General features: G+C 47.3%; 1 protein-coding gene across 4 annotated transcripts in view; it reads left to right on the forward strand.

Moving 5' to 3' along the window:
• Window positions 1-261: 261 nt before the first annotated feature.
• The window catches only part of LOC143928330 (histo-blood group ABO system transferase 2-like), a 48,524-nt gene continuing 23,184 nt past the window's right edge, over window positions 262-25,601 (forward strand). For 2 of the 4 annotated variants that reach the window (XM_077453181.1, XM_077453183.1), the window contains exon 1: window positions 262-579. In XM_077453181.1, coding sequence (XP_077309307.1) covers window positions 512-579 — 68 coding nt within the window. In that variant the 5' untranslated portion in view covers window positions 262-511. The remainder of the gene's footprint in view (window positions 580-25,601) is intronic. The other 2 variants (XM_077453182.1, XM_077453180.1) reach the window with 1 other exon arrangement.

Below are 25,601 nucleotides of genomic sequence, written 5' to 3' on the forward strand. Positions count from 1 at the left end.
GGCCCTCTGATTCCACCTGTCTTGAATTGTATTGTATTGTAATGTCTACCCTGATGTATTGTAAAGCGCTGCGTAAACTGTCGGCGCTATATAAATCCTGTATAATAATAATTTTCCAGAAAGTTTTCCTTGCTCCCATGACATGATAAGATTAACAATAGGAACATTTCTAGGGGTCATAGTGTGTTTTTTCCTGTGTAGCAGCTTGGTGCTCTGTGCTTGTAATGTCAGAGATAGAGGAGGAACACATACAAAAGGTTCACTCCCTTCATACTGCCTGCCAATCTGTTCCTGAATTCAGTCTGAGAGGACACTATGAGATGATATCTTTGCTGCATTTTACCCATTATATACATTACCAATTATATATTGGCTAGGACACTCACCTTTACACCTCTTTTCTGCTGCCTCTTATAAAATAGATCACTTGAATTTCTAGGTTGTTCTCTCATCGTTGGAAGGAAAATTGCTGGAGCTTTCCCAGGAAGTCATTGTCAACTGTAAGAAGAAAATGCTGCCATCCAGACAGTATGTGATAGGAGCTATGGTGGTGATGGTGCTGTTTGTTGTGTCCTTCTTGTAAGTAACTTTTATGGCATTTGAAAATCTGTTTTACATTTTATTGGATGTCCTGGACATTTTTTATTTTTTTTTGCTTTTTTTGTTACGATTTGTGCATTTACGTTATTTGGCATAAACCTTTAATGACTCCAGTCGTGCTAAAAAAAATGTTTTTATCGCAGCAGCATCAATTACATTTTTGTGGCTTTTTATATTTTCTTTTTAATTGATAAACATAACTTGCTACAGTATTGTGTTTAGTGGTGTTTGCTGTGTTTACACAATCTCGGCATCATCAGCAGCACTGAGATCCAGGAGAGATTTTCTAAGAGAATCTACTCATCTTATACTGATTTAAAGGTGCTCGCTACGGAGCAAGTTATTTTATTTTGTTGTATTTCCTTAGTAATCTCATGCTGAGTCACAGCAAACCCACCCGCACGGCTTTGAAATCGAGATGAGTGTCTGTATCCGTGCAGCTGCTGCCTCCCATTATCCATGAATGAGGTGACTGCACACATCACTTAGCAGCCAAAGCCTCCTAAACAAGGGGCTCTGGGTGTCAACGCCTGTCTGAATGAGGCCTTATTGGGGTAGAGACCAAAACGATCTTCAGGTGTGCAATCCCCTTTCATCAGGATCTATTTGGTGCATGGTGCTCAGAAATTCAATTGGGTCTTTTTTTGAACTGCGTCCCATTAACCACTTAAGCCCCGGACCATTTTGCTGGCTTAAAACCAGAGCACTTTTTGCGATTCGCCACTGTGACGCTTTAACTGACAATTGCGCGATAGGGCTCCCAAACAAAATTGATGTCCTTTTTTTTTCCCACAAATAGAGCTTTCTTTTGGTGGTATTTGATCACCTCTGCGGTTTTTATTTTTTGCACTATAAACAAAAAAAGAGCGACAATTTTGAAAAAAATGCATTATTTTTGCTATAATAAATATCCCCCAAAAATATATAAAAAAAAAAAAATTTCCCCCCAGTTTAGGCCGATGCGTATTCTTCTACATATATTTTTTTTTTTTTTAACAATCGCAATAAGAGATTGGTTGCTGCAAAAGTTATAGCATTTTATGGCATTTTTTATTAATATATTTTTTTTTTTACTAGTAATGGTGGCGATCAGTGATTTTTTTATTGTGACTGCGACATTATGGCAGACACATTGGACATTTTTGATGCATTTTTGGGACCATTGTCATTTATACAGCAATCAGTGTTATACAAATGCACTGATTCCTGTGTAAATGACACTGGCAGTAAAGGGGTTAACCAGGAGGTGGCAGTGTAGGGGTTAAGTGTATCCTAGGGGTGTGTTTCTAACTCTGGGGGTCGTGGCTGTGATTTACAGATCACTGATCTCTGCTCCAATCACAGGGAGAGATCAGTGTCACTTGTTGCTAGGCAGAATGGGGAGATGCTGTTTACATCAGCTTTTCCCTCCCCGTGAGACGATCGTGGGTATCCCAGCAGCGATCGAGTCCAGGGACCCGTGGTCAGACTCACGGGGGTCCCAATCGGCGTGCGCGCCGCTGGCAGCGCACACGCCATGGCATGGTGGCAATTTTAAATGGACGTACCTGTACGCCAATTTGCCTGTCTGTGCCATTCTGCCGACGTACATCGTCATGCGCCATTCGGGAAGCGGTTAAAAGGACACAAAAACACATAGCTCCCAACTGTCCCTGATTTCGAGGGACTGTCCCTGATTTGTAGCAATGTCCCTCTGTCCCCCTCATTTGTCCCTTATTTTGCTTTGGTCTTGTATATAAAATGTACTTTTTATCTTTCAAAAAGTGTTTCCCAGTGCTAAACCCATCCAAATTATAAATGGCTGCATTTGTAAATTTTAAAAGCCAATAGAAAGGAATAGTAGTGGTAAAAAAAAAGTCCCTTGTGGATTCAATTAACCTTTTTTGGGGGTTAATTCTCCTTTAACCACTTCAGCCCCGGAAGGATTTACCCCCTTCCTAACCAGAGCACTTTTTGCAATTCGGCACTGCGTTGCTTTAACTGACAATTGCGCAGTTGTGCGACGTGGCTCCCAAACAAAATTGGCGTCCTTTTTTCCCCCCCACAAATAGAGCGTTCTTTTGGGGGGATTTTATCACTCTTGCGGTTTTTATTTTTTGCACTATAAACAAAAAAATTGCGACAATGTGGAAAAAAAATTGAAAAAAAATGCATTCTTTTTTGCTATAATAAATATCCCCCAAAAATATATAAAAAAATTTTTTTTTGTGTATTTGCAGTTTAGGCCGATACATATCCTTCTACATATATTTTGTAAAAAAAAAAATGCAATAAGCGTTTATTGGTTGGTTTGCGCAAAAGTTATAGCGACTACAAAATAGAGGATAGTTTGATGGCCTTTTTATTATTATTTTTTTTTTTTACTAGTAATGGCGGCGATCGGCGATTTTTTTATCATGACTGCGACATTATGGCGGACACATCGGACAATTTTGACACATTTTTGGATCAATTGACAATAATACAGCGATCAATGCTATAAAATTGCATTTATTACTGTAAAAATGTCACTGGCAGTGAGAAGGGGTTAAGTGTGTCTTTTGTCTGGGGGATGGGCTGTGTGATGTGGACACTGATTGCTGCTACCAATGACAGGAAGCAGAGGAAGAGTGTCCGGTCACTAGATTCGGTCTTTCAAGGACCATAGCAATACACACAGCTTTTCAAATGTATAACTTAGATCGGTAACATGGTCTGCAGATCATCAACTTTTTTTTTTTTTTTTCAATGTTTTTCCTGGGACTTTCTGAACATAGAGTGGAAAAGTACCACGGTAACAACTTTTCTTTAAGATGAAGGTGAAGTGTTCAGTATTTATTTGCACTTTGCTATACACTGAACGTACCCTGGCTGCTGAATGCTATATAGTTACATAGTAGGTGAGGTTGAAAAAAGACAGAAGTCCAGCCTACATCCTAGGAACACTGATAAAAGGTGCAAAGGTTTAACCTCTTAATCACCCACTCTCAGTGCACATGGCCCCTTCTTAAAGAGTAGCTTACCAATTCTTAGATGTGATGAGTGCATTCGTTTTCTTTTTTAGAATTTCTCTTTTAGACCCCTTTCACACTGGGACATTTTTCAGGCACTTTTGGGCTAAAAGCGCCTGAAAAAACACCTCCCCTGCAGCCCCAGTGTGAGAGCTTTCACTCTAGCGTGGTGCGCTTGCAGGATGTTAGAAAAAGTCCTGCAAGCAGCATCTGTCGGGCGGTGGAGCAGTGGTGTATACAGCGCTCCTCCACCACCCCTGACATTGGAATCAATGGGCTTGCTGCCGAAGCGCCTGCAATGCGCTTCTGCAGCGGCGCTTTGCAGATGCTTTTGACCCTTTAAAGCACCGCTAAAATTAGCGCCACTTTACCGCTAATGCCCCCCCCCCCCCCCCCCCAGTGTGAAAGTAACCTTATTTTCACCTGGTGATCCAGCCAGTCTGTTTTTCAACAGAACAAGCTCTTCTGCAAATGTATCACTTAGAGGGCTGAGACAATCCCATTTACCCAGGGCTTTTTTTTCTCAAAGAATAGGTGCAGGGACTCAAACCCCCAGACAACTCCTTGCCCTTTCTCAAGGAAAAAGTAAAGCAATGTCAAATAATGGTCAAGGCTCAGAAATGTAGTTTGCACCTGACACAAAGTTTAGGAATGTGTAACATACAGATTACAGGACAGATTACAGGACTCAGGAGGGAGTGCATAACCCACAGGAGCGCATATTGTGCGGGGCTGAGGAGTGTATCAGAGCGGGAAAAAAAATCAGCACATGAGACAGTACTTGCATTCACTGTGAAGCATCCCTTGTGCTGTTGGCTGCTGTTTTAGTTGAAAACTGTCCCCCATGACAAGTCCCGCAGCTCTATTAACCCTCACAGCAAGATCAGAAGATCACAGCTATGGGGATTGGGGGGGGGGGGGGATATGCAACATAAAACCCATTGTGCAGCATTCAGGAGTACTGTCCAGGGGCCATTATTATGCAATTTACAACTGCAACAGGTATGCACCAATTAGCACAGCATCCAGATTATAGCAGTTCTGGGTATGTAATGCACAAGGTATGTTACAAAATCCTAATTATTGCACCTTGCACACCATGCCATTCATTACATACTTTGATCACTGAACTCTGTAAGCTTTGCCACTCCCCAGCAAATTCCTTTTCCTCCACAAGAAAAAATCCCCCTCCTCTCAAGTAATCCCCCCCCCCCCAAAGTAACCATCTATTGCTCACCTCTTTGCTTACATTTGTGCTCCCATCCGCAGCTCAACTTTGTACCTCCTGTCTACAGCTCACCTTTTCCCTCTCCCTCCAGGGCTCACCATCTCTCTCCCCCAGCCCCCCAGCCCATCCACAGCTCACCTTTTCTCCCCCATCCACAGCTCACCTTTTCTCCCCCATCCACAGCTCACCTTTTCTCCTCTCCATTCACAGCTCACCTTTTCTCCCCCATTCACAGCTCACCTTTTCTCCCCCATCCACAGCTCACCTTTTCTCCCCCATCCACAGCTCACCTTTTCTCCTCTCCATCCACAGCTCACCTTTTCTCCTCTCCATTCACAGCTCACCTTTTCTCCCCTCCATTCACAGCTCGAGCCTTCTCCTCCCCTCCATCCACAGCTCGAGCCTTCTCCTCCCCTCCACCCACAGCTCGGGCCTTCTCCTCCCCTCCACCCACAGCTCGGGCCTTCTCCTCCCCTCCACCCACAGCTCGGGCCTTCTCCCCCCCTCCACACACAGTTCACTTTAGCATGCACCCCATTCACAACTCACCTTTTTATCTCCTGCCAACATGTCACCTGTGAACCTCCATTCACAGTTTATCTCTGCCCCCTCCAAATTTCACTTCTGCACCCCCATATACAGCACACCCCTATCCACAGCTCTCAACCTCTGCAACCCCCCATCTTTCATCTCTGCACCCCCAGCTCCCCCCCCCCACAGCTCTCTTAACTCCACACAACTTCCCCCCAGCTTTAACCTCTGCACAATACCCCCAACCTCCCCACAGCTGTATCGCTGCACATCTGGCCCCCTTTCCTTCCACAGTTCTCACCAGATGCATTACAGTGGTGAATCCACTGCTCTGTTCAGTAGAGTCAGCTTATTTTTTTTCAGCCCACTGCCATCTGATCTGTGCAACTCTGCCTATCAGAGTTACTTTGTGTACAGAGGTCTGACAGGCAGCAGGCAGGGAGAGAAGTTGCCTCCATAATCCTCACAATAAAAGCATGTCCGCACCCAGGGCACCAATCAACAGATATGGGGCACCTGCTGTGGGTGCCAGCGCTAGTACACAGTTGCCGGTGGAGGAAGTAGGATAGAAAACTTGCTCTACTGGCTTCTGTGTCAAGTGACAGGTCAGAGAGGAGAGGGCTTAGGGCTGCATGTTTTATTCATGTAAAACCTTTATTATCCCCACCCCCAAAATTTAATAAAACCTGTAGCTGTAGCTGCATTGTGAACTGGAGTTTGGGTTCAGTTTGTTAATGTATATAAATCTGCTAGCACATCTAACACCCCCTCCCCCAGATTAACAATTCTGCTGTCCAAATGTGCCCCCTGTACTCCATCCAGAGTGGGGGCACTCTAATACAGGAGGTGTGTTACTGGCCAGATCACTAGGTGAAAACAGGGGAGAAAAACAAAACAAATGCAGCCACCACATCTAAGGTTTGGTTAGATGCAATATATTACATTTTTGGTTTTGTGTTTTAAAACGCTTTAAATGCGAAACTGTTTGAAATTTCAGACAACCTTTTAAGCATGGACAAAAAAGGTATGAGCTGACACAACCACAGTGACAGGCCTCCACCCCGGTAAATATACAAAGAGCTATGGTCATGGGACTTTGAGTGACCTCGCTCACTAATTTATTATACAAACAAAAAATATTCCCAAAGTACATAATGCAATCATAAAAACGAATCCCATAGAAAGCTGACATACATAGAATTGATAAATAAGATATTTACATATTCAATAGATACATTTACTCTGACCACGCAGTCTGACCCTCTTGCTGAGTACCTGTGTATTGTCTTGTTGAGTACCTCTGTATTATCTTGTTGAGTATTAGTGTCAGGAAGCTAGTTGTTAGGTAATTTGGACAGGGTATAATCCCCAATCCTCATTAAATTTAATAGGTACGATGCCCAGGCGGGTGTGGAGAGGCGACTCTTTGTACATCTTGCTGCATATATGTGTTCCTTGATCATCCAATCGAGGGTTAATACTGCTGTGCAAAATGTAAGCATATTGTTTCCCTGGAAGCCCAGGTTCTGAATTTGGGGAAGCAACTGTCAGCACTGAGAAGTCCCTCCCATACTAAAGGAGAGCCAGGAACGTACACGGCAGGTGCTGGCTGGGGCCAGCACAGAGGCGGGTGGAGTCAAAGAGGTGCAGCACTAGCAAAGAGTAGATGGGTGACAGTCAGGAAGGGTAGAGGGGGGAAGTGCCAGGGAGGCCATCCAGATCTGGAGCATCCCAATAAGTACGCTCCATTGAGTGAAATTGGTGAAACCAGCCAGGGATCAGCATGTTGGAGCTGAGGGACTCTCCAGCTGCCATGTGAATAACTCCTCCAGTGAGAGTGGGAGCGAAACGAAGGGAAAGAAAAGACGGATTCTAGTGGTAGGGGACTCAATTCTTGGAAGGACAGAGAGGCCAATCTGTAACAAAGACCTGAAGCGCCAAACAGTATGTTTTCTACTGGACGCTTGGGTTCGGCACATCACGGATCTGATGGACAGATTACTGGGAGGGGCTGGGGAAGACCCAGCTGTCATGGTGCATGTTGGCACCAATGACAAAGTCAAAGGCAGATGGAGTGTTCAAAAGAACGATTTTAGGGACTTAGGAGCTAAATTGAGGAAAAGGACCTCCAAGGTAGTATTCTCAGGAATACTACCGGTACATCAAGCCACACCAGAAAGGCAGAGGGAGATTAGGGAAATAAACATGTGGCTGAAGAGCTGGTGTAGTAAGGAGGGGTTTGGGTTCCTGGAGGACTGGGCTGACTTCTGTCGATATAGATATAGATATATATATATATATATATATAGATATATATATATATATATATATAATTTTTTATTTTTTTTGTATTCTTTAATTTTTATGTTATCCCCCCGATTAATATTCATTATGTACTATCCATATTTATAGATGCTATTGGCATCATACTCCTAACGAGAGGATGGAGCCTCGAAACACATAGAGTTCTTTTTTTGTCACTACAGCTTGCTTTTTTTTTTTTTTTACCCAGATGTAAACTGCTTATGTATGCCATCATGTATCTATTGAATATGTAAATATATTTTATCAATTCTACGTATGTTAGCTGTCTATGGAATTTGTTTTTATGATCGCATTATGTACTCTGAGAATATTTTTTATTTGTTTTGTATAATCTATTATTTCATATACTGTCTGTAACTTTACCTAATTTAGTGACTGGCCTCACTCAAAGTCCCATGACCCTTTTGTATACAACTGTTTAAGCACATCAGTCTCGCATACCACAGCAGTAATAATTACACAGTGGTCAAAGTCTGTTTAATGTTCCTATATTTGACATCTTTGTTTGGGTGTGTTCTCCATAATGAACTAGTATGTTAAGCATCCACTTATCTGCACTATGAGGCATGCTAGCACTTGTTGTTTTTGGATAAGCATTAGGAAAGAACAGCGCAACTAGATTAAAAGAACAAAGTGCACGTTATTTTTTTTACCATGCACATGGTTTTCTCTAAAACCACCAGATTTCACCATCAAGGAAACTACAATAACAGTTAGAGCCCATTCACACAGGGGCAACACGACTTGTAGGCGACTTGATCAGGCTACTTGGACACGACTTGACAGCGGCGACTTGGGACGACTTCAAAACGACTTGTGATGACTTCAAGCGCGACTTGGGACGACTTACAAGTCGCCCCAGGCCAGGCGACTTTTGCCGCGGCCAAGCAGAGAATGAGCTCAAGGGGAAACTCCACGGCAAATTTCTGAAAAAAAATTGGCGTGGGTTCCCCCTCCGAGAGCATACCAGGCCCTTAGGTCTGGTATGGATTCCAAGGGGAACCCCCTACGCCGAAAAAACGGCGTGGGGGTCCCCCCCAGATCCACACCAGACCCTTATCCGAGCACGCTACCCGGCCGGCTAGGAAAGGGGGTGGGGACGAGCGGGCGGCCCCCCCCCTCCTGAGCCGTACCAGGCCGCGTGCCCTCAACATGGGGGGGTGCCTTGGGGGAGGGGGGCGTGCGGCCCCCCACCCCAAAGCACCTTGTCCCCATGTTGATGAGGACAAGGGCCTCTTCCCGACAACCCTGGCCGTTGGTTGTCGGGGTCTGCGGGCGGGGGGCTTATCGGAATCCGGGAGCCCCCTTTAATAAGGGGGCCCCCGGATACCGGCCCCCCACCCTATGTGAATGAGTATGGGGTACAATGTACCCCTACCCATTCACCTGTGAAATAAAGTACAATAAAACACACAACACAGAGAAAAAGTATTTTATTGCACAGCCGGGGGTCTTCCGTCTTCGGGGGTCTTCTCGCCGGACTCCTCCGCTATGTGTGTGTAGCTCTTTTGCCAGCGGAGGAGTCCGGCTTTCTTCCTCCCCGCCGCCGGCCTCTTCTCCCGACTTCGGGGGTCTTGTCCCCCTCTTCGGTTCTTCTGCCGGGCCACCGCGCCTGGTCCGGTGGCCCGGTCTTCTGTCGCCGTCTTCCGTTCTTCTGTCGCCGCCTTCGGTTCTTCTGCCGGGCCACCGCGCCTTCTTATAGCTCTTTTACAGGCGGTGGCCCGGTCTTCCGTCGCCGCCGCCGCCGCCTTCCGTTCTTCTCCTTCTTCTTCTCCTGGAGATGTTGACTCGACGAGCTCTCCGGCCACAATGCCAGGGACGCGCTCCGCTGCCTCTTATATAGGGACAATGGGGCGGTGTCACATGGGTTGATGTCACATGGGTTGGTCACATGGGTTGATGTCACATGGTAAGGGGGCGGGGTCACCATGTGACATCAACCCATGTGACCAACCCATGTGACATCAACCCATGTGACACCGCCCCATTGTCCCTATATAAGAGGCAGCGGAGCGCGTCCCTGGCATTGTGGCCGGAGAGCTCGTCGAGTCAACATCTCCAGGAGAAGAAGAAGGAGAAGAACGGAAGGCGGCGGCGGCGGCGACGGAAGACCGGGCCACCGCCTGTAAAAGAGCTATAAGAAGGCGCGGTGGCCCGGCAGAAGAACCGAAGGCGGCGACAGAAGAACGGAAGACGGCGACAGAAGACCGGGCCACCGGACCAGGCGCGGTGGCCCGGCAGAAGAACCGAAGAGGGGGACAAGACCCCCGAAGTCGGGAGAAGAGGCCGGCGGCGGGGAGGAAGAAAGCCGGACTCCTCCGCTGGCAAAAGAGCTACACACACATAGCGGAGGAGTCCGGCGAGAAGACCCCCGAAGACGGAAGACCCCCGGCTGTGCAATAAAATACTTTTTCTCTGTGTTGTGTGTTTTATTGTACTTTATTTCACAGGTGAATGGGTAGGGGTACATTGTACCCCATACTCATTCACATAGGGTGGGGGGCCGGTATCCGGGGGCCCCCTTATTAAAGGGGGCTCCCGGATTCCGATAAGCCCCCCGCCCGCAGACCCCGACAACCAACGGCCAGGGTTGTCGGGAAGAGGCCCTTGTCCTCATCAACATGGGGACAAGGTGCTTTGGGGTGGGGGGGCCGCACGCCCCCCCTCCCCCAAGGCACCCCCCCATGTTGAGGGCACGCGGCCTGGTACGGCTCAGGAGGGGGGGGGCCGCCCGCTCGTCCCCACCCCCTTTCCTGGCCGGCCGGGTAGCGTGCTCGGATAAGGGTCTGGTGTGGATCTGGGGGGGACCCCCACGCCGTTTTTTCGGCGTAGGGGGTTCCCCTTGGAATCCATACCAGACCTAAGGGCCTGGTATGCTCTCGGAGGGGGAACCCACGCCAAATTTTTTTCAGAAATTTGCCGTGGAGTTCCCTCTTGAGAGCTGATAATTCTGTCAAAGTCGCCTCCGTATAGACAGAGATCCGACTTGGAGGCGACCTCCATTGAAATCAATGGGTACCGGTCGCCTACAAGTCGGATAGAAGTAGTACAGGAACCTTTTTTGAAGTCGGAGCGACTTCAGTAGTGTGCATTAACACGGCTCTCATTCACTTACATTGATTTTTAAATGTTGTCCGACCTGAGGCGACCTGAGGCGACTAGGGGCGACCTGAAGTCGGATCAGGAGTTGCCCCTGTGTGAATGGGCTCTAAAGGTACAGACAGTATATGAAATAATAGATTATACAAAACAAATAAAAAATATTCTCCGAGTACATAATGCAATCATAAAAACAAATTCCATAGACAGCTAGCATACGTAGAATTGATAAAAAATAATATATTTACATATTCAATAGATACATGATGGCATACATAAGCAGTTTACATCTGGGTAAAAAAAAAAAAAAGGCTGTAGTGATAAAAAAAGAACTATGCGTTTTGAGGATCAATCCTCTCATCAGAAGTATGATGTCAATACCATCTATAAATATGGATAGTAAATAATGAATATTAATGGGGGGGGGGGGGTGATAAAATAAAAATTAAAGAATAAAAAGCAAAAGATCTAACACTGAGACGAGGGCATGCGAATTCAGCACTAGGAACAGCCGATAAACAGGACAAAAGACCATGTTTGAATGATGATGAAGTAGAGCTGCACGATTCTGGCCAAAATGAGAATTGCGATTTATTTATTTATTTCTGAAAGTTTTAGCACTTTATCTAGCAGCAGCTGCAATATTGCACATTTATTTACTTTGTATATTTTTATTTCACCATATCACTCCAGCGCCAGTTTCTTGTTTTATGACAGGTAGTATTCAATGGAGCAGATCGCAATCGTTTTAATAAATGTAAAGTTGCATGAAGCCTTGAGGAGCTTTCAAGAAGGAATGTGCTAATGACTTTATACGGAGTGTGACTTGTTAGACCCCTTTCACACCAGGGCGTTTTGCAGGCGCTATAGTGCTAGAAATAGTGCCTGCAATCCGCCCTAAAAAAGCTGCACCATTCTTTGTAGTGTGAAAGCCCGAGGGGTGATGGCAGGACGTCAGGGAAAAGTCCTGCCAGCAGCTTCTTTGGAGCGGTGAAGGAGCGGTGTGTTTACCGCTCCTCTACCGCTGCTCCCCATTGAAATCAATGGGGTAGCACTGTAATACCGCCGGCAATACGCCGCAATAGCTATTGTGGCGTATTGCCGGCGGTTTTAACCCTTTCTCACCCGCTAGCGGGGGTAAAAGCACCCGCTAGCGGCCGAAATGTGCCAAAAATGGCAGCGTTTTACCACCCATGCTATGAGCAGTGTGGTGTGAAAGGGGTCTTAAAACAGATAGCTGGATGAAAAGTATACTAAATAATAAAGATGAGCCCAATGTTCGAGACGAATGTAAGTTTGTCTTGAACATCGGGTGTTTGCGGCAAATTCGAAAGCCGCGGAACACACTTTTAAAGTCTATGGAGGAAATCAAAAGTGCTAATTTTAAAGGCTTATATGCATGGTATTGTCATAAAAAGTGTTTGGGGACCCAAGTCCTGCCCCAGGGGACATGTATCAATGCAAAAAAAAAAGTTTTAAAAACGTCCGTATTTTTGAGAGCAGTGATTTTAATAATGCTTAAAGTGAAACAATAAAAGTGAAATATTCCTTTAAGTTTCATACCTGGGGGGTGTCTATAGTATATCTGTAAAATGGAGCATGTTTCCCGTATTTACAACAGTCCCTGCACAAAATAACATTTCTAAAGGGAAAAAAACTCATTTAAAAGTACTCGCGGCTATAATGAATTGTCGGTCCCAGCCAGTGGTGACTGGTGAAGTTTTAAAGATATAGGGAGGGAGCACAAGAACCCACCCCTCCACGTTTGGCCACACCCCTTATAGAATCCACCCACTCCGTCCCCTGTATTCCATTTGCTTCCACTCATAGTGTCAGGAGTACACAGCCCCAGCATCATAGTGTCAGGAGTACACAGCCCCAGCATCACAGGACAGAGGACACAGCCCCAGCATCACAGGACAGAGTACACAGCCCCAGCATCACAGGACAGAGTACACAGCCCCAGCATCACAGGACAGAGTACACAGCCCCAGCATCACAGGACAGAGTACACAGCCCCAGCATCACAAATCATGGTCTATAGCACAGCCTTACAGATCGGCGCAAACAAACTGAAAAATTACCCTGTTAGTTTAGTGTAAGTTTAACCGCTGAGCTCACGGGACCCGCAGACCCGATCGCCGCTGGTGTCCCACGATCGGGTCACAGAGCTGAAGAACGAGGAGAGGTAACAAACCTCTCCCCATGCTTCCTAGTGTGGCTGTCGCTGACCGCCTGTTCCCTCTTGTAGGGAAAGACGATCAGTGATGTCACATGCCAAGCCACGCCCCCAACAGTAAAAAAAAAAAGTCACACTTAACCCCACCCCGCCCCCTAGTGGTTAACTTCTTCACTGCCAGTGTAATTTACACAGAAATCAGTGCATTTAAATAGCACTGATTTAAATGTCCAATGTGTCCACCATATTTGTAGCAGTCACAATAAAAATCGTTGATCACGACATTACTAGTAAAAAAAAAAATGCTATAAAACTATCCCCTATTTTGTAAATGCTATAACTTTTGCGCAAACCAATCAATAATTGCGATTTTTTTATTTTTATTTTTTTTTACCAAAAATATGTAGAAGAAGGCCTAAACGGAGGAAAAAAAATGTTTTTATATATTTTTGGGGATATTTATTATAGCAAAAAGTAAAAAAATGTTGCATTTTTTTTTCAAAATTGTCGCTCTATTTTTGTTTATAGTGCAAAAAAAAAAAAAATGCAGATGTGATCAAATAACACCAAAAGAAAGCTCTATTTGTGGGAAAAAAAGGACACCAATTTTGTTTGGGAGCCACATCGCACGACTGTGCAATTGTCAGTTAAAGTGACGCAGTGCCGCATAACAAAAAGGGGCCTGGTCCTTTGGCTGCAAATTGGTCCGGGGCTTAAGTGGTTAAGAGATAGGTATGGCTGCCAAATCCAAGTGTCTATTTCATTATGTGATGAGGGGTTCCCAGGTCCGTACACCCGCTGTGCCCATAATGAAGGGTTCCCACCATGCCTGTGCTGAGTTACCGGGTCTGTACACCTGCTGTGCCCATAATGAGGGGTTCCCACCATGCCTGTGCTGAGATCGTGGCTGTCTTTTATACTGGCAATAGACTACAGAGAACAAGTGTACAGGGTACATTATGTAGGTTCAACCTGATCACCACATTTTTCAAGCTGTTCCTTATGCAAGTTTATTCAATATTGTCATGTGAAAAAACACAGGCAGAAATTTTCAGTTTATCTTGGGAAAAACAATATCTATCAGTTGTTATTAATTTTCCCTTTTAGATTGCACACTCGAAAGGAAGTATAGACTAGGGGTCTCCAAACTATGGCATGAGAACCACATCCGACCCACTACAAGATTTTACCTGGTCTGCATCATATACCAGGCTGCACATTATACACAGGGCTCTGCACATCATATACCAGGCTGCACATTATACACAGGGCTCTGCAAATCATATACCAGGCTGCACATTATACACAGGGCTCTGCACATCATATACCAGGCTGCACATTATACACAGGGCTCTGCACATCATATACCAGGCTGCACATTATACACTGGCCTCTGCACATCAGGCTGCACATTATACACAGGGCTCTGCACATCTTATACCAGGCTGCACATTATACACCGGCCTCTGCACATTATACATCAACCTCTGCACATCATATACCAGGCTGCACATTATACACAGGGCTCTGCACATCATATATCAGGCTGCACATTATACACAGGGCTCTGCACATCATATACCAGGCTGCACATTATACACAGGGCTCTGCACATCATAAAGAGTGCTGACAACTAAGCCATGACTGCATACATGAACATACTAGAGCCAATTGATCTATCAACATGTCTTTAGAGCGTGAGAAGGAACCCATGCCATTGGCGTGGGGGTCCCCCCAAAAATCCATACCAGACCCTTATCTGAGAATGCAACCTGGCAGGCCACAGGAAAAAAGGGGGGGTGAGAGAGCGCCCCCTCCTCCTGAACTGTACCAGGCCACATGCCCTCAACATTGGGAGGATGTTTTGGGGGTCTGCGATGGGTGATCTCTCCCGATGGACCAGCGCAGCGCATCCATCCTGTCTCCACCGGAGACACTGCGGGAATCCCGGCAGCCTGACACGTGTGTGTGTGTGTGTGTGTGTGTGTGTGTGTGTGTTTTTTTTTTTTTTTACTGTAGGGGGCGTGGCTTGGTGTGTGACGTCACTGATCCTCGTTCCCTATGGCAGGAACAGTAGATTAGTGACAAGCTCACTAGGAAGCACAGAGAGAGGTTTGTTTACACTTACCTCTCCCCGTTCTTCAGGTCTGTGACCCAATCGCTGGACACCGACCACGATCGGGTCCGCTGGTCCCGCGGCCATGGTCACAGATTGCAGGACTGGGTCGCGATTTTGAAACGTGACATGTTGGGTATCAATTTACTCGGCGTAACATTATCTTTCACAATATAAAAAAGATTGGTCTAACTTTACTGTTTATTTTTTTTAATTCAAAAAGTCTATTTTTTCCCAAAAAAGTGCGCTTGTAAGACCGCTGCGCAAATACGATGTGACAGAAAGTATTGCAACGATTGCCATTTTATTCTCTAGGGTGTTAGGAAAAAAATTTATAATGTTTGGGAGTTTCTAAGTAACTTTCTAGCAAAAAAAAAAACTGTTTTTAACTTGTAAACAACAAATCTCAAAAAAGGCTCAGTCCTTAAAGTGGTTGTAAACCCTTACAAACCACTTTGACCTACAGGTAAGCCTAGATTAAGGCTTACCTGTAGGTCCAAGAAATATCTCCTAAACCTACACGGTTTAGGAGATATTTGCCGAAAGACAGGCACCACTGTCAGGAGTGAGATCAGGAGTGAGTGAAGCAGAATTCTGAGGTCAGTACTAATTGATGCAGAGTTCAGAGGTCAGCATTAAGTGATGCAGATTTCAGAAGTGAGGCAATGTTCATGGGACCGGAGTCAGTGATGCAGAATTCAGAGATCAGTAGTAGATGACACAGAGTTCAGAGGTCAGGAGTAAATGATGCAGAGTTTGGAGATCAGTAGATGACACAGAGTTCAGAGGTCAGTAGTAAGTGATGCAGAATTCAGAGATAGGTAGTAAGTGAGGCGAAGTTTAGAGTTCAGCTCTCCCGAACTGGGCTATGTGCGTCCATTAAAAAACACAGCACGGCTTTGCCCCACCCCACACTCCCTTCTCATAGAATTTTATTAACAGCAGCAGGAACCAATAACTTCAGGTGCTGCCTCTATGTCGAGTGAGGAGAGAGAACGATATTGCTCTCAGATACAGTGCTGGATCGAAATCCGGCTCAGGTAAGTATTGGGGGGGGGGGGGGGGGAGCTGCACCTAAAAGGTTTTTTTTTTTTTTTTTTACTTTAACGCAGAGAATGCATTAAGGTAAAAAACTTTCCGCCTTTACAACCACTTTAAAAGGATAGCTTCACCTTTTAGGGAAAAAATTGTAAATGCACAAATTTTTGCAGGGAAAAAAATGCTTATCGATTATTTTTTCCCTAGGGAGTCTGGAAATATTGGATCCTTAATCAGTGGATCAGAATACAATTGCAGACAAGCACTACAGCTTTCAACCTGCTTATGGGCTGACTATTTACAAGCTGCAGGGCTTGTGAATAAACTACGAGGCCGCTCATCAGAAACCTTTTAGCCTATTCAAAACTACAAGCCGTCAGCCGCAATGACTGGAAGTAGTTGTAGTTCGTGCATTCACAGCAAACTTTGCCTACACGGCCACCCTATTTTCAAATAGTGACAGCAGGCATGAGGAGAATATCCCCTGCTCACTGTCGCAGGGAGTGGGGGAGGGGCTGAAGCTGCTGGGACATGTTACACATTTCACCCTAAATACAGGTGGAACATTTAACATTCAAAAGGTGAACTTTTAAAGGGGTTGTAAACCCTCATGTTTTGCAGTGGTTCTCGACCTTCTAGTGTCGTGACCCCTTGATAAAATTTCCAAAGGTGTGGTGACACCTAACAGTAAAGTTATTTTTGTAGTGTGGGTTGTCAGTAGGGTTGCCACCTTTTCTTCAAGCCAAACCCGAACATTTTAGTGGTGCATGGCCCTGCGCTTGCTTAACTCAACCCATTCACCTGAATGGGGCTGCGCTATAACCGTGTGCAATGCACATGGCTACAGCACAATGGCAAGGGTTTTTAGGGATTTAAAACAGGTGATGAGGAGGCAACATAACTCTTCTTCACCACCTGTCAATACCTTCAAAACATGATCCGCTATGGATCACTCTTCAGAGTGCTTTACGACTCCGTTTACACTTGTGGTTGGGGGTAAAATTTACACCCCAAACCAAAGCCCAAACACACATGGGTGTATGATTATATATATATATATAGCAGAGTGACATGGAGGGGGGCAGGCAGAGTGACATGGAGAGGGACAGGTAGAGTGACATGGAGAGGGACAGGCAGAGTGACATGAAGAGGGACAGGTAGAGTGACATGAAGAGGGACAGGTAGAGTGACATGGAGAGGCACAGGCAGAGTGACATGGAGGGGGACAGGCAGAGTGACATGAAGAGGGACAGGCAGAGTGACATGGAGGGGGACAGGCAGAGTGACATGGAGGGGGACAGGCAGAGTGACATGGAGGGGGACAGGCAGAGTGACATGGAGGGGGACAGGCAGAGTGACATGGAGGGGCACAGGCAGAGTGACATGGAGGGGCACAGGCAGAGTGACATGGAGGGGCACAGGCAGAGTGACATGGAGGGGGACAGGCAGAGTGACATGGAGGGGGACAGGCAGAGTGACATGGAGGGGGGCAGGCAGAGTGACATGGAGGGGGGCAGGCAGGGTGACATGGAGGGGGGCAGGCAGAGTGACATGGAGGGGGGCAGGCAGAGTGACATGGAGGGGGACAGGCAGAGTGACATGGAGGGGGACAGGCAGAGTGACATGGAGGGGGACAGGCAGAGTGACATGGAGGGGGACAGGCAGAGTGACATGGAGGGGGACAGGCAGAGTGACATGGAGGGGGACAGGCAGAGTGACATGGAGGGGGACAGGCAGAGTGACATGGAGGGGGACAGGCAGAGTGACATGGAGGGGGACAGGCAGAGTGACATGGAGGGGGACAGGCAGAGTGACATGGAGGGGGACAGGCAGAGTGACATGGAGGGGGGCAGGCAGAGTGACATAGAGAGGGCAGGCAGAGTGACATGGAGGGGGCAGGCAGAGTGACATGGAGGGGGGCAGGCAGAGGGACATGGAGGGGGACAGGCAGATTGACATGGAGGGGGGCAGGCAGATTGACATGGAGGGGGGCAGGCAGATTGACATGGAGGGGGGCAGGCAGATTGACATGGAGGGGGACAGGCAGAGTGACATGGAGGGGGACAGGCAGAGTGACATGGAGGGGGACAGGCAGAGTGACATGGAGGGGGGCATTCACAGCAAACTTTGCCTACACGGCCACCCTATTTTCAAATAGTGACAGCAGGCATGAGGAGAATATCCCCTGCTCACTGTCGCAGGGAGTGGGGGAGGGGCTGAAGCTGCTGGGACATGTTACACATTTCACCCTAAATACAGGTGGAACATTTAACATTCAAAAGGTGAACTTTTAAAGGGGTTGTAAACCCTCATGTTTTGCAGTGGTTCTCGACCTTCTAGTGTCGTGACCCCTTGATAAAATTTCCAAAGGTGTGGTGACACCTAACAGTAAAGTTATTTTTGTAGTGTGGGTTGTCAGTAGGGTTGCCACCTTTTCTTCAAGCCAAACCCGAACATTTTAGTGGTGCATGGCCCTGCGCTTGCTTAACTCAACCCATTCACCTGAATGGGGCTGCGCTATAACCGTGTGCAATGCACATGGCTACAGCACAATGGCAAGGGTTTTTAGGGATTTAAAACAGGTGATGAGGAGGCAACATAACTCTTCTTCACCACCTGTCAATACCTTCAAAACATGATCCGCTATGGATCACTCTTCAGAGTGCTTTACGACTCCGTTTACACTTGTGGTTGGGGGTAAAATTTACACCCCAAATCAAAGCCCAAACACACATGGGTGTATGATTATATATATATATATAGCAGAGTGACATGGAGGGGGGCAGGCAGAGTGACATGGAGAGGGACAGGTAGAGTGACATGGAGAGGGACAGGCAGAGTGACATGAAGAGGGACAGGTAGAGTGACATGAAGAGGGACAGGTAGAGTGACATGGAGAGGCACAGGCAGAGTGACATGGAGGGGGACAGGCAGAGTGACATGAAGAGGGACAGGCAGAGTGACATGGAGGGGGACAGGCAGAGTGACATGGAGGGGGACAGGCAGAGTGACATGGAGGGGGACAGGCAGAGTGACATGGAGGGGGACAGGCAGAGTGACATGGAGGGGCACAGGCAGAGTGACATGGAGGGGCACAGGCAGAGTGACATGGAGGGGCACAGGCAGAGTGACATGGAGGGGCACAGGCAGAGTGACATGGAGGGGGACAGGCAGAGTGACATGGAGGGGGACAGGCAGAGTGACATGGAGGGGGGCAGGCAGAGTGACATGGAGGGGGGCAGGCAGGGTGACATGGAGGGGGGCAGGCAGAGTGACATGGAGGGGGACAGGCAGAGTGACATGGAGGGGGACAGGCAGAGTGACATGGAGGGGGACAGGCAGAGTGACATGGAGGGGGACAGGCAGAGTGACATGGAGGGGGACAGGCAGAGTGACATGGAGGGGGACAGGCAGAGTGACATGGAGGGGCACAGGCAGAGTGACATGGAGGGGCACAGGCAGAGTGACATGGAGGGGGACAGGCAGAGTGACATGGAGGGGGACAGGCAGAGTGACATGGAGGGGGGCAGGCAGAGTGACATGGAGGGGGGCAGGCAGGGTGACATGGAGGGGGGCAGGCAGAGTGACATGGAGGGGGACAGGCAGAGTGACATGGAGGGGGACAGGCAGAGTGACATGGAGGGGGACAGGCAGAGTGACATGGAGGGGGACAGGCAGAGTGACATGGAGGGGGACAGGCAGAGTGACATGGAGGGGGACAGGCAGAGTGACATGGAGGGGGACAGGCAGAGTGACATGGAGGGGGACAGGCAGAGTGACATGGAGGGGGGCAGGCAGAGTGACATGGAGGGGGGCAGGCAGAGGGACATGGAGGGGGACAGGCAGATTGACATGGAGGGGGGCAGGCAGATTGACATGGAGGGGGGCAGGCAGATTGACATGGAGGGGGACAGGCAGATTGACATGGAGGGGGGCAGGCAGATTGACATGGAGGGGGGCAGGCAGAGTGACATGGAGGGGGCAGGCAGAGTGACATGGAGGGGGCAGGCAGAGTGACATGGAGGGGGCAGGCAGATTGACATGGAGGGGGGCAGGCAGATTGACATGGAGGGGGGCAGGCAGATTGACATGGAGGGGGGCAGGCAGAGTGACATGGAGGGGGGCAGGCAGAGTGACATGGAGGGGGCAGGCAGAGTGACATGGAGGGGGGCAGGCAGAGTGACATGGAGGGGGGCAGGCAGAGTGACATGGAGGGGGCAGGCAGAGTGACATGGAGGGGGCAGGCAGAGTGACATGGAGGGGGGCAGGCAGAGTGACATGGAGGGGGGCAGGCAGAGTGACATGGAGGGGCGCAGGCAGAGTGACATGGAGGGGCGCAGGCAGAGTGACATGGAGGGGCGCAGGCAGAGTGACATGGAGGGGCGCAGGCAGAGTGACATGGAGGGGGACAGGCAGATTGACATGGAGGGGGACAGGCAGAGTGACATGGAGGGGGGCAGGCAGAGTGACATGGAGGGGGGCAGGCAGAGTGACATGGAGGGGGGCAGGCAGAGTGACAGGGAGGGGGACAGGCAGAGTGACAGGGAGGACATGTGGAGGGGACACACCATTCTCTCTCATATACAGGACACTGTATTATGCTGGCACCAGCCCTGACTCCCGATCATCACAACACAGAGGTGATAGCAAAGAATTCTAAGAATTCCCCCCTCTCCCCCCTCCCTCCTCAGATCAGTGTATTTCTTACCCAGCCCAGTAGTGTGGAAGGAGCAGATGCTGCGGCTGGTCTCCTGCACGGTCTTTTCCCGGTCAGCTGGCTGTGTGATAAACTACATATTGTACCTACTGCTCGGCCGATCATGCAGCTCATATCCCTGATCCAGCGTGCTGTCCTCCAATCCTGCACTGACACCCGAACACTGGCAGGTCACTGCTGGCCGGACTCTTTCGTCTATAGCGGTCTCCTCGTCTGTAAAGTTGTCCGGGTTTGAATGTCCTCAGTGTCTGCTGGCCGGGCACCTCTTCTGACCTGTGCATTCTCTGACAAAGGCATGTGAGCTGCGGTTCCCGGCAATTACCTTCCCCGGCGGATACTATAGAAGTGGGGTCCAGACTGACTAAATTGTCCAAACAGCTGTAGTAGCATAATAACCTGTAGTAATGCTCCTGCCCGGCCCCCAGCTGAACAGATGGAACTCTGAGCCACAGTGCGGTCTGGATCATGTGTCCGGGTTCCAGGCGGCAGGAGCCCCGGACACGTGATTCAAAATTACTCTAAACCCGTACTGTCCGGGTGAATCCCGGACAGGTGGCAACCCTAGTTGTCAGCACCCAAGGCAAGACAAGTAATTTGCACCCTAACCCACAGACATTTAGCACTCCCTGAGTCCCTTCCACTTGTACAGTATTAAAACCCTGTATGGCACATTTTAGTATGTACCACTCTCTTTGTTCTCCTTTCTTTCCCTTTTATCTCTCTCTATCCTAACTTCTTGTTTTTTTTTGTTTTTTTTTGCCCCATCCCTCTCTCTAGCCGTCTCTCTCTCCCCCCTTTTCTTTGTTCCTCCCTCTCTTTTCCTCTCCCTTCAATGTATTCTTTATTTGAGGTGGGGAGCTGTCTTCTTCACTTTCTTCTGGCAACTGTCCATAACCAGTAGCCCCTATTTATAGGAGTATTTTGCAGTATACATGCATTCATTGGTGGGTTAACTGATTTTTAACTGACCTTTCCTATATTAAATGTATATAATTTTATTGGATAACTCATGCTAGCCTATGAATTTATCCCATTTTCAAAACTATTGGGATATATTTAAGACCATTACTGCTGTCTCAGATCCCATGAGGAAGGGGGGTGGGGGGGGGCTATAAATAGGATTCCCCCCCTTTTTTTCTTTACATTCTTCAATGTAACCATGGCTGTCCAAAACCATAATCTTCCTACCTTTGTCAGGTTTCCAAATGAGTAATTGGTAGTTGTTCCGTTAATAAAGGCTTTTCTCCAGGGACCGGATATGAGATCTGGAAGGCTTTATCCTCATTGTGTCCTATTTGTAATGCACTTCACCTCTCCTTCAATTATATTAGCAAGTTGAATTGAAGAAGCCTGTATGAGTGGCAGAGATATGACTCTTGACTGGCAGTTGTTAAGGTGGAACATGAGGGACAGTTGTTAAGGTGGAACGTTGGGTAATAAAAATGGTCAACAAGCAGAATTTTTAATGCAGAAGAGGCATGCTTTGTTTCTTCTGCATTACAATTACTTACTTGCCTGTCTACCACTGTACAGCTCTCTGTAGAAATTAGTTAATGCTGGAAATTATGTCACCCCCCCTCCTCCCCAGCCAATGAAAGCAGTCGGCATTCACTACCCGGAAGCTGGCCGCTCAAAGATGTCAGCAGCTGGCGGCATGTTGCTGCAGCCAAAGTGTGTATAGTTCCGCTTCATATTCTCCCCTATTCACAGTGATCTTGGAGCATTTTTTAATTGTCCTCTTAAAACTAATAGAGCATTTTAGTTTTTAGTCTTAAACACCCCCCCCCCCCCCCCCCCAAAAAAAAAGGAATATATTGCAGTCATTAGTCATGGTGGCTGCATTTTTTAGTGCCAAAATGCTCACTCAATATACAGTATACATTCAAAACACCCAGGTATTGTATCCATAATTTACATTCACTTAAAATATAGTGTTCATATATAAAACATGAAGAGGAATACTCTATTTCCAGCTTCAAATGTCCACCCAGTGTGTTTAAATATACCAACTATACATACAGTCCTCCATGCTCCCTTCATACCCTTTTGGAGTTTCACTCCTGAATGTGTTTGCCCTTCTGCACTCACAAAAAAAGAACAGGGGTTTCCACCATTCCTCCACTTCGTGTCCATCACTCATCAAATGGCTCAAGGCTGGTCCCTAAATACCTTTTAAAACCCCTCTTGTTGTTTAAGAGCACAAGTTGACCCAGGGCTATGAGGGTTAAATCATCTGGTGAGTGAGGAGTTATAACCCCATGGTGATGGACAATGGAGGAGAGGACACATTGAATGAGCACTTTATTTTGAAATTCTAACTCTAATGCCACGTACACATGATTGGAATTCCGGCCAGAAAAAGACAAATAAGAGCTTTTCATCGGAAAATGCGACCGTATGTATGCTCTATCGGAATTTAGCTGTCCGAATTCCCGCCAGCCAAAAATTTATACCATGTTCTCAATTTTCCAGACGGAAAAACGTTCTATCCGTAATTCCTATCGTGTGTATCCAATTCCGACATGCCAAAAATCACGCATTCTCAGATTACAAGATTAGGCAGAAGCTATTGGTTACTGGCTATTGAACTTCCTTTTTCTATTCGTGTCGTACGTGTTGTACGTCACTGCGTTATAAACTATTGGAATTTGGTGTGACCATGTGTAGGCAAGACAGCTTGAGCCGAATTCCGTCTGAATTCCGTTGGGAAAACCATCAGAGCTTTTTCCGACGAGAATTCTGATCGTGTGTACGTGGCATTAGGCTCAGTTCACATATGAGCCTCATGGGGCTCACAGCAGGGGTCCAGTGCGTACTGGTTCACTGTTTCAGGTTCGATTTCATCCCAAATTTTTGGCTGAATTCAGACCTGAAATGGACCAAAACACACCAAACCTGCTGCGGAGATATGTGCATAATACTGGCTCCATAGAGAGCTGGTATAAATCTCCTGCTATTGCGAATTGGATGCGAGGATCCTAAATTTAATTTACAATGGTGTGAACACAACCTGAAAGTGGACATTTGTACTTTTATGGTTTATGAGTATCATGGTAAACTTATTGGAGAACATTTTTTATTTATATATATCTCTATATATCTCTATCTATCTATATCTCTATCTATCCTATAATCCAGAGAATAAAGACAGTTTCACAGCTGGATTTACCTACCCCCCTGGATTTACCTACCCCCAGCTGGTAGGGTGCTTGACAAAGTCTCTGCCACAGACTTGTGATGTACACGTGAGCGTTACTGAGGGATGTAGATACATTTAAAAAACTAACATACGGTGCCAGGTTCTCTCAGCCGATCCGGCGATACTGCATGTGTGTCGATCCAGGTTGCGTCCTTCAACTAAGCCTTCAGGCTCCTTCAGAGAAGCCAGCCTTGCGCACGACCTTCTCCTGAAGAGTCCTCCCCTGGGGTTCCTCATTTGCTGGGCCTCTCCCTTCAAATGAGTCTGCACCGGACCACCCTTGGATCACAAGGCCCCCGAAATCCAGTCAGGCCTGTCCCTGCAGTTGCGTCGTCTCGGCCCAGCCGGCCCCCGAGACTCAGGATGCATGGTTCCGCACCCCAGGCCAGGAGGGCCATGGGGCTGGATCAGGAGGACCACCAGAGCCAAACAGACAGAAACTAAAAAGCCCCCAGCCACATGATGTCGGTACCTTAAATATCACCCCCCAGAATGCACAGCAGGAAAATACTCCCACTGGGCTGGTTCCCAGAGAACTAGTGGCGGTGACAGTGACACCTGCGGTCAAGGAGAACCCAGTGCAACCCAGCTGGACTGGTACTGAAACCAGAAATTTAGAGAAATAATATAAATAACAATAATTAAGTAGAGGGGTGGCTGTAGGCAAAGCGGTGGTGTATCTGCCAATAGAAGTCTGATGTGGTTTCTAAGTCACAGCACAGGGGCCAAGGATTAACATCACTGGCAGTGATGTCTCAATGCTGTTCCTCCTCTTCAGGAACCTCTCCCTAGGCTAAATATGCTGTCCCTATCCAGGTTTGAGTCTGTCCCTACTCTATACACTTTCCAACTGCATGCCATCTGCAGCGGGAAACTGATATTTATTTGCATTGCTCTCATTAAGGATGGCCGCTGCGGTCAACTGGTGTGGCAGCATCCAGTTGGACCACAGCTTTTCTAGTGACATCTACAGAGGTTCACTTCTGGCAAATTCTGCCCCTAAAGATAAATGTAGGAGGACATACATGTGTACTAAAGGTAGCTTTAGATGCAACCCCTTCCAAAGTTTTGCACTGTAATGCTAATAGATCCCAGCAAATATTCTGTCCACCTAGTAGTGCCTACACTCTGGTAGAGACATTTTATTGTAAAAGCTGGATCTCAGTAATGGCAATTTTTACATGCTTGCATCAGTCCAAATTGGAGCATAGTAAGTATATATGCGCCATACCTGGGACCCCTGCCCCTTACCTCTTGACCATTCTGCAATAAATCATTGAAAAGACAAAAAGTGACTGACGCCCAATGCTCATTCTTAATCCCCAATTTAAGCCATGAACTCTTATGGCGCGTACACACGATCGGAAATTCGGCCAGCAAAAGACCGATGAGAACTTTTCATTGGAAAATGCGACCGTGTATAGACTCCATCGGACTTTTGTTGGCTAAATTTCGGCCAGCAAAAGATTGAGAGCATGTTCTCAATCTTTCCGACTGAAAACGTTTCTATCTTTTTCCAATCACCTGTGGCAATTCCGACGCGCAAAATTCCGACGCATGAGCAGAAGCATTGAACTTT

The sequence above is a fragment of the Lithobates pipiens genome, unplaced genomic scaffold (assembly GCF_037356315.1).
Source record: "Lithobates pipiens isolate NorthernLeopardFrog02 unplaced genomic scaffold, aLitPip1_a1.2 Scaffold_23, whole genome shotgun sequence".
Lineage (NCBI taxonomy): Eukaryota > Metazoa > Chordata > Amphibia > Anura > Ranidae > Lithobates > Lithobates pipiens.